This window comes from Musa acuminata, chromosome BXJ1-4 (genome assembly GCF_036884655.1).
Source record: "Musa acuminata AAA Group cultivar baxijiao chromosome BXJ1-4, Cavendish_Baxijiao_AAA, whole genome shotgun sequence".
Lineage (NCBI taxonomy): Eukaryota > Viridiplantae > Streptophyta > Magnoliopsida > Zingiberales > Musaceae > Musa > Musa acuminata.
Window position 1 is genome coordinate 3,047,556 of NC_088330.1, and position 9,686 is coordinate 3,057,241.

Below are 9,686 nucleotides of genomic sequence, written 5' to 3' on the forward strand. Positions count from 1 at the left end.
TATACCTTAATTGGTGGCACTTGACAGATGAAAGTGTATTATCCACCAAAATATTTAATCATTTATTGAATAGTTTCAGTTAGTGTGCTTTAACCCAGTCATCACTGGAAAGCTTATGTTGAATCAAACAATTATATTTGACATAAATTCTTATTTGTGTGAATTGAAACTAAAAGGAATTGTACTTACTTGGAAGCATCTAGCACAATAATAAGATATGAGTAGTTAGATTTCTAAGAAATATATGAATAGTCAGACAAATCGACATTTAAATAATTTGTAAGAGTGTGGCCTCTATGGTAGAAGATGTAATTGCAGATTGATATGTTGTTTGTCTTGATTGTCTGGTCATGGAATTTCTTATATAGGTTCCAATCTTTAGTCACTGTCTGTTGTATTTAATGGTTTGTTAAAATGTGTGATTCTCTCTTAGATGGAATCAACTGGTAAAGCACAGTCATTTGTACATAGACTACCAGGTATCAAGCAGGCCTGGTCACAGTCTATTGTTGCTGACATTCTGTTAAGAGTACCATTATGTTAAAACACCCTTTCTGACGTAAAACATATTAGCTTATCTATATGTTCAGTCGAGTACATTTTCCTTCTGTTTTTTTTTTTGTGTGATAAAATGAGAACTGCAGAGCAATTAAGCAGGACTGTCACATTTCCGAAGCAAAATATCCTTCAAAGGATTAACCCTTGCAAATTGAGCAGGGCAATCCATGACAGAATTTTATTCCTATAAGCATCAACAACATGCACGGACACAAAGAACTCAAAAAAATTGCATAGTATTTATGCACAAAGCTCAGATCCTTAAAGGCTGTTTTCTCAAACTGTGAACCGTGTCCAGCAAGTCCGTCTCCAGCAGTCACTTGGCAATAATGTTTCATGAACAAGCCATTTTTTCATATCAATGGATTTTGCAAACCATTTATCATTGGGTTATGTAAACAATGTCTATGTGCTCTATCCTCCGAGTTCATGAACTACCCCAATTTTCTTTTTCAGGAAAAGAAAGGACACAATGATTCAAGTAAAGACGCTACTAATACATCAATGTAGGAAAACTGATACACAATGTAAGCAATTTGGATCTATCTTAAATCTCAGTGCTTTTGCCTTGTATGTTTGGATTGGAACTGAGATGGTATGAAATCATGTCTATTATTGCAGTCTTGGTAGTCCATCTTCATGATGATGGTTGACCGCCATCATGTGAGAAGAGACATGGTTGATCGCCGGGCAAGTTTGTAGGGCCTTGTTGGTCTTTTCCTTTCCTTTTTGTTAAGTGATCAAAATTAGGTTATGTTATTTTCAGGGAGATTGGGAGCTTATGTTCTGATACTTCAATAGGTTGGGAAACAATAAATTAGTTAATTCAATTACATTTTCGAGGAAGCTTTTTTTTTCTCCTCTCTCTTTGTACCAAAACTTATTGATTGGAAAAACGCATCAGATACCTTTCAAAATCCTGAGAGGTTTTGGGTTGCTAACAAAACTTTATTAATGCTGCTTGAATTCCTTATCATGATTGCAGATTTCTCTTCACATAACAGCCTGTGCATTTAAAGCTCTAGTATGATTATACAATCATTTGACTATCTGATTGGGTGTAAGCAATTGAGTCATATAATATGAATGCATAGTTTTTTTTTTTTTTTGCCTCTTTCATTGTATGGATTGGTAGGATTTAAGCCTATCACCTTGGATCTGTCAAAATCTTTATTATCTAAGCTAACTACCACTTTCAAACAATCAAGCATTCATTTATTTAGCTTCCACTCTAATAACTTTAGCATTCTAAAATGACATTATTTATTGGATTCTTGTGCATCACCCACCCAAAATTTTAGTATTGTGATCCCTGGATGTCATTGGCAAAATTCATATTTGGTCATATATGCCATCCGATTAAGTGTCAATTATATTTACAAATATTCAGGTGAATGCTAATATTAACTACTAACCTAACTTTGTATATTCATAATAAGTATTTCACAGAGATATAGTTTTATCTTATCATATTAGTAAAGGTTTTAATTATTTTAGACATACGCATTTGGTACATTCACCAATAATTAAGATAACAATGTAGATAAACCTAGCAGAATGACATATATGGCCACATAATATATATGCCATAGTAGCATTTTCTAATTCGTTAGTCATAGGATTAATTTGATAGTGTTCGATCTGACATTTGGGAAAATAGATGCATAAAAAGCTAGTTAGAAAACAGTGGAACAGAACACCATGAAAACCGAAGCCAAAAGTTTTCCCTCCTAAGCTTCCACGATACACAAAGTAATGTATAAATCCGCAATCAACACTTGGTTTTGGCTCATCCAGGCTCAAGAAACCCACTAGCCACAGAGCATGAGATCCCTGTCCATTTCCCCCTCGGGCGTGCTCATGCTTTCCAGAGCAATGGCAGCACTCTCCACATGCCGCAGCAGAATGCCGTAGATCTTCCTTCTCACTCTCTCGCACGCTTCTGCTTCGTCTTCGGTTACCTCCTTGCCGGTGACGTCGTTCAACCAGTCGTCGACTCGCTTCAGCTGGCACAGCAAACTGGCGACCTCCAACTCGCATGCACCGTATCCAGTTTCGCCCTGGATGGAGTCGAGGAACTTGTCGATGTATCTGAGAAACCATCTGTTGTACTCGTGCTGCAGCGCGCTCGAAGCCAGCAGCAGGCTGTTGCTCCCCATGGACGAAGCGGTATTCTTTGGCCTGTGAGAGTGGGTGGTGGGGCTTAGCACGTCTGCATTGCTTGGAGGTGCTTCCTGGGGCTCAGAAGCAGTCTTTTGCTGCGCCGGGAGTCGCGAGAGATCCGACTCCAGAGCTGCTTTGATCCATGAAGTGGCACAGTGTTGTCTCTCCGACGCAACTCTCGCCACTGATGTGAGTGGAGCAGGGCTGGATGAGTTGCAACCGCATGAGTTCGGTTGGCTTGATCTCGACAATGCTTCAGCGATTAATCTTGTCTGCGCTAGCTTGTGATGAAAAGTCAACGATCCATTGACCGTGTGTCGTGGATCGCCATCCTTGCCCGACTGTAGCTCCGAGTACATGCTGCGAATGCCAACAATAAGAACATCAAATGTGACGGTCGCCGCTATTACCATTACGCAGTATAAGATGAATCAACAGGAATGAAATCCAACATCGACTCACCTGAAGCATTCACTTAGCTTCTCTGCAGCAGATGCCTCTAGCAACGCATCTACGGCAGCCTGCAGTGTCGAGTCCCTTTGCCTCAGCACTACCTGCAGAGGTGGAACCATAAAGCCACTCACGCTGGAGCAGGCTGCCCGCATTTTCACAAGAAAGCATGCACTGAAAAGAATACCTTGGCATGCTTCATCAAGCTGGGAGGTTGCAATGCGGAGATGACGCCCATCTTATCGGATTCTGTGCATGGTTTATCTGAATCAGGGAGCTTCCGCTTAGCAGAACCCACAGGTGCTTTGACAGATCTCTGGGTGTTTGTTGGGCAAGCTGAAAGGGCACCAGAAGCATCATCTTGTGGCGTTAAGCTTACATGCCGAGCCAACCTATTCGGAGAAACCTGTCAAAGTCATGGAGCAGAACCATCGTATCTACAAGAAATAGATGACTAACGCTGAATAATCTTTGCAATGCGAATCACAACTTACACTGGCACTCTGACTCGGAACTGAGGGTTTCATCCCTCTTCTCCTCTCTGGAATCCTCCCCGTGGCATCCCAGCTTTTCCTCGGCCTCACTGTGCAGGACGACGATGCGGAGGAGAACGAAGATGACGAGGAGGAGGAGAAGGAGGAGGAGGAGGAGGAGGAGGTGTATGAGAATCTGGAAGACGCGGGAGACGAGGGGTAAGATATCCGCGAATCGTCGGAGTCGTAAATGTCTTCATCCATGCACGCGACGCTAAACTTCTTCAGCTCGTTCAGGACGTCCGAACTCCTTCTCTCTCTTTTCACGGCGGTGAAGGACGGAGAGCTCATGCCGGCCGCGCCGCTCCTGTCTCCCGCGAACGAGTTGCTCCTGCGGTGCAGCTGCCGCTTGTTCTTCTCGGGCGGAGGCCGAGGAGGGGTGGCGCTCGGAGCGGCCGGGCGAGACGGTCCCCGAGTAAGGTCGACCGTGTCGTGGAGACAGGGGTGGCGGCCCTCGAGGAGGCGGAACTCGCGAAGGACCGGAACGGGGGAGGCGGGCTCGAGCCGGCGGACATGGATGAGCTGGCCGAGCTGGAGGCGGTCGGCCAGGATGAGGTCGTTGAGGTCCGCAGGGAGGGAGACGTAGGCGCAGTGGGAGGAATCGGAGACCTTGACGTAGAAGCCCCGGTCGGGGGAGAGGTCGGAGCCGGCTACGGCGGGGACGATGCCGGTGACTTGGAGGACAGCAAGGGGGGCGTGGTGGAGCGGGCGGCGAGGGGAGTTGTCGGAGCGGTCGATGTCTTGGAGCAGCCTTAGGAGGACGCCGGGGCTCAGCGACGCCATTGGAGGAGGGGAAGGGAGAGATCGGCTCTCTCCTGAACAGAGATAACGCGGGGGGAGAAGATGGCGGGAGAAGGGGACAACTGTCGCGGTTATCGTTTCCCGTATTTGGCGGCGGGAAACCCGTGGGATTCAAACAGCAGTTGGAGAGCTGGAAACAGGCTGGATTTGATGTCTATCATCAGTTATTTGTAATGGCTCCCAATTCATGTACAATGAATTCCTCGGTGTGTTGAGGTTTAATGTGTAAGGCATGGAAGCACTAATTTTAGCACGATTAATCATCCGATGTACAGCAATTCTCTGCCACTGTGCCTTCGCATGAGTGGCTTTTGCTCGGAGAAGCTTCTGTGGCGAACCACCATTAGATGGGACGGTGGGAGGAGTTTCTTCCCCGGAACTTCTCACGCAAGAGCACGAGAAGTTTTCTGGGTCTTTGCAAGCAAATCCGGTTCCTCTTTATGCCGCCTTCCATGGAAATTGGTTAGATATGCTTTATACGTTTCTTGGTTTCAATTCTGTACTCCGTTTCGATCTTGCTTGTTTCTGTCGAGCTGCGCCCAACAGCTGTTCGATGAAATTATCTAGAGAAACTTTACCTTGTGCTCAGGCGACCGGAAAGCAAATTTGTTTTCCGTGTGGAGACAAAGCTAATTCAGTTTAAAAGATGAGTGATTTGCTAGTGGAATTGCTTCTGACCAACTGATTTAACTCAGTGTAGGTTGTCATTGTCTTTTACTCGAATTAGTCCATCAAGAAGGGTTGTCATCGTCTTTGAATCAAAGATGAGTGATCTGCTAATGGAATTTTCTTTCTTTAATATAGTTATGGCAGTAATTTTGTAGTTAACAGTATTTCCATTTCCTTCAATGTATCCAACTCCTACCATAAAGGATAGAAGTGCTTGGTCTCTTAAGCACTTCTACCATATTTTGGCCTCCGGAATGTATGGTAGGAGTGCTTAAGAACTCTTAAGAACTCCTATAGGGGTACACAGCCGCCGCAGCTTCCCAGCACTTCTCCTTACATCTCACATTGCCTCCGGAATGTATCCCCTGCAGTAATCTCTTAAGCAGTTGTACCATATTTTTTTACCAACCTGATATAAGAAAAACTCATTTCTTTCCCAACTATATTTAGGGTTTCAGTTTTATAAATTATAAACTAATTTTTTAGTTATTTTTAAGTAACATAGATTTTGAATTTATCTTTAATTTTTTGATATATTTTGTATGAATCTCTTATGATTCTAAAACCTCTAGTATAACTTTAATTTGATATTATTGCATAGAGTTATTATTGTCCCTTAGGTACTTATAATTCTTTATTTTTTGAATTGACCCCAGGGATATGATTATGTTTTATCTTTTTGATATGTTTTAAAAATATTCCCTTAGTATTATATGAGATTTAGAATTGACTGAATACCATATCTGTACATTGATGCTTATAAGTTTAGATAGTTCTAAAATAGTTTAGCCAGAACATAATAGGTGTTAGTAGTGAATTAGGAGAGTCTTTTAGCCTCCAAATGATTTTATTTTAAGCTAAAAATTGGTGTGTATTTAGTTTTATATGTCTCCTAGTTTTCTATAAAATTTCATGATAATTCAAGATTGTTTAGTCAGCTAAAATAATAAAATAAAATTTCTTCATAGATTTATGTAATGGTTTGAGTGATATTAACTAGTTCATTAGTGAATTAATGAAAAATTAATTATGAAATTTAAATAAATTTTTAGTTTGAGTATTGTATATTTTATTAGGGGTTTTATCAAAACTATTTTATATTTTTTATTGAATTATAATAAATCAACAATTCAAGATATAGGGATCATAATTAATGGATCTTATGACCCTATGCTCCTAATTTTATAGCCACTCTCTAACATACTCGATTATTAAGGATCAGTCTTTTACTAACATCTTCATTTTTTAGTTACATTAGGTAAGTATATGTTTACACTACTGTAAAATAATAATCGTATAAATTATCATATTCATAATGTATTATGGAAAACGGGTTTCAAATGATATAATTATCATGTGTGGTGTGGGAGTATACTTGTTTTCTATGATGCGTAGTGTGGGAAGTACACAAATATATTACTATATGCAATGCATGTATATACTGTGACGTGCGATGTAAGAGTACTCATATATATTATAATGTACGATGTGAGAGTACACATATATATTATGATATGCAGTGTGAGAGTGAACATATATATTACAATAACGCTTAGTGTGAGAGTATAAGTATATATTATGATATGAGATATAGAAGTCAATGAATTTGTTATGTTTCCTATATATACATATAAATATTTTGAATTATTTTAACATAGAAATTTACTTTTTTTTTATTTTTGTATATATTATATTATAGGGTTATGTTTGTTAAAGAAGTCTGTTTACCATTAAATATCTTATACCAACGATTTTAAAATATCATAATATGACATTATATATACTTATATAAATAAAATCATAAAGTTTATACTTACTAAGTGATTACTCACTATAAATCCTATTTTGTAGGTAAAGATTCTAGTATTTGACCCAAGTGATTGGGTCGAGAAGTAAGTATACCTATGAGTATTTGTATTTGTATAACTTTTGGACATATTGTATGGGTATGTTTTTCTTTTGGTTAAATATTATAATTGTATTTAGTAAATTAGTATATTTTACTTTTAAGATTATCTATACTCTTGTTGATAGTAGTAAAAGAATTAAAAAATAATATCATACTTTAGTTATATATATAGGATATGAGTGTGAATAAGAGTAATGTGTTATAGTATATGTTTATAAAAACCTAATTATAACATTTTATCAAATGGCCTATTAGCTAAGTTGATCATAGTGTTATGCTAATAATGTGAAGGTCGTAGGTTTGAAAGGGCTCAAAAATAAAACTTTATTTTTTAAAAAATAAAAATTTGAATTAATTATATTTAATAATATTTTATTAATAAGTAGCTCATTTTTTATAGATCATATTTTCCTTTGGAAGCAACTTTTTAATAATAAAAAATAATGTTTATAGAAATAACTCGAAAAAATTATTTATTTGGATGTATATATCAATTTTAAATTCATTATTTTTTAAAAATATATATATAATTAATTATTTAATAGTATTTTGTTTAAAGATTACTCTTCTTTTTTAATAAATCATATTTGATTATTGGAAGCAATTCTTCCTTTTTTGTTTTAATAATAAAAGAGCTTTTAATATATTAATTTTTTTGAATTAAATATAAATAATAATAATATATTAAAAAATAAAATTAATTTAATATTATATTTTTAATATAGTTGAAAATAAATTTTGAATTAATTATATTTAATTATATTTTATTGGTAGGTAACTCTTTTTAAATATATCATATTTTTTCCTTCGGAAGCAACTTTTTAATAATAAAAATTTAATGTTTGTAGAAATAACTCTTTCTATTAAATATATTTGACAAAAAAAATTTATTCAGATGTATATATTAATTTTAAATTATTTATATTTTTAAAAACTTTATAATTAATTATATTTAGTAATCTTTTGTTTAATGGTTACTCTTCTTTTTTTTTAGTAAATCATATTTGACTTTGGAAGCAATTTTTCCTTTTTGTTTTTAATAACAAAATCTTAATTTTCATAGAAATAACTCTTTCTGGTTAATTATTTTTGGTAAAATTTTCTTCGCAAGCAACTCTTCTTTTTGATCAATCATACTTTTCTCTGGAAGCAACTAAAAAATTAATAATTATTTGAAATTATTTTTCAATTAATTTTATTTGTTTGAAAAAAAATTCTTTTAAATCAATCGTATTTATTTGGAAGTATATATCATTTTTTATTAACTATATATTTTAAATTTACCTTTTTATTTAATTATATTTGATAATCTCTTGTTTAAAGGTAACTCTTCTTTTATAGTAAATCATATTTTCCTTTGGAAGCAATTTCTTCTTTTCTTTCCTTTGAATAATAAAATTTAAGTTTTTCTAAAAACAACTCTTTTAGTTAATCATACTTGATAAATTTTCTTTTTAATAATCATTTTTTTTAAACAACTAAAAATCTAACGTCTTTGAAATGAAATTTTCATTTAATTATAGTTAATATTTCTAGTCGAAACCAAATCTTCTTTTTAATAAATCGTATTTACTTAGAAATAATTCTTTTTTATTTTTACAATAAAAAAGAAAAAAATTTCTAAAATAGGCTCTTTTGAATTAATTATACTATTTAAATTATCTTCAAAAGCAAATTTTCTCTTTAATTAATCGTATGATACATTAAGACGAGTTAAAGCATTTTTAGGTTGCAAGTTTGACGCTTCAAATCATTCACAACAATAATTTTTTTTTTTGACCCAAGTAATTGTTTTTAATTTATCATATTGACTTTTATGTTCTGTTCAGACTATTAATCTGAGAATGCTTCGATTCAAACCCTTACCAGCAATATCATATTGATGTGGTCCTTCTTATTGACAGAGTGCATTCTACCAATCAAACAATGGCCAACCATTTGATGTCGTTCGGCTTCAATATATATCTTAGCATATCCGTCTGTACTAATCAAATTCTACACAGCTGACAAATAGATTGGTGGGTTCATTTGCTACCAATGATCACGAAAAAGACATGATTGATCTTCGAATCAAGACACGCTTCACTGTTGATATCTGTTGCTGTATCAGAACCAATCCCCACCTATGCTGCAACATTAGATCCCAAAGCTTATTATTATCTTGGATGCTAAGTTAAAGTGCCCAAAGCAAGTCACCAAGTCAAGAAGACTCCTCCATGTCTGTGGAGGTTCCATGTGAACTTTTGACACTTCAATTGGAAAGAAGACGAGTCAGACGTGAGACAATACATGGAAGACGACAAAGGAGAAGAGAAACTGCTCGTTGCCTTCCGGTGTGGGTAAGGAACAAATGAACAAGCTTCGAATGACCTTTTGGGCTTTCGATTGGTGGGAACGGAGGAAGTCGTGAGAGTTTGCTTCGGCTCTTTTACGAGAGTGGTGGTATATTATACATTGTCAAACAATATGAAAGAAACATAAGCTCATGCCTTGTTTCCTAATTGCTGTCATTTCAATGGTAAAATTATTTCGATCTAAAGTTTGAGTTTTGAAAATAATCTCTTAAATAAAAATGATTTGTTGATATAAGAATAATGACATGA

At 35.9% G+C, this 9,686-nt stretch overlaps 2 protein-coding genes across 2 annotated transcripts; both read right to left on the reverse strand.

Annotated features, from left to right (window-relative positions):
- Window positions 1-2,369: 2,369 nt before the first annotated feature.
- LOC135672000 (uncharacterized) lies at window positions 2,370-3,326 on the reverse strand. The gene is made up of 2 exons (XM_065180458.1): window positions 3,184-3,326; window positions 2,370-3,081 (listed from the first exon to the last, which is right to left on the reverse strand). Exons 1-2 carry the CDS (start codon window positions 3,324-3,326, stop codon window positions 2,370-2,372), a joined length of 855 nt encoding a protein of 284 aa, XP_065036530.1.
- On the reverse strand, window positions 3,244-5,263 carry LOC135672305 (uncharacterized). Its single transcript, XM_065180766.1, has 2 exons — window positions 3,666-5,263; window positions 3,244-3,577 (listed from the first exon to the last, which is right to left on the reverse strand). The coding sequence occupies exons 1-2, from the start codon at window positions 4,485-4,487 to the stop codon at window positions 3,329-3,331; spliced, it is 1,071 nt and encodes a 356-aa protein (XP_065036838.1). The 5' UTR covers window positions 4,488-5,263; the 3' UTR covers window positions 3,244-3,328.
- Between the last annotated feature and the right edge of the window lie 4,423 nt (window positions 5,264-9,686).

Bases quoted from the DNA above. Each gene is read 5' to 3' on its own strand.
- LOC135672305 (XM_065180766.1), bottom strand. From the start codon at position 4,487: ATGGCGTCGCTGAGCCCCGGCGTCCTCCTAAGGCTGCTCCAAGACATC. The intron at 3,578-3,665 runs GTAAGTTGTGAT...TGACTTTGACAG, and splicing joins TTCCGAGTCAGAGTGCCAGT to GTTTCTCCGAATAGGTTGGC.
- LOC135672000 (XM_065180458.1), bottom strand. From the start codon at position 3,326: ATGCGGGCAGCCTGCTCCAGCGTGAGTGGCTTTATGGTTCCACCTCTG. The intron at 3,082-3,183 runs GTGAGTCGATGT...TGGCATTCGCAG, and splicing joins AAGCTAAGTGAATGCTTCAG to CATGTACTCGGAGCTACAGT.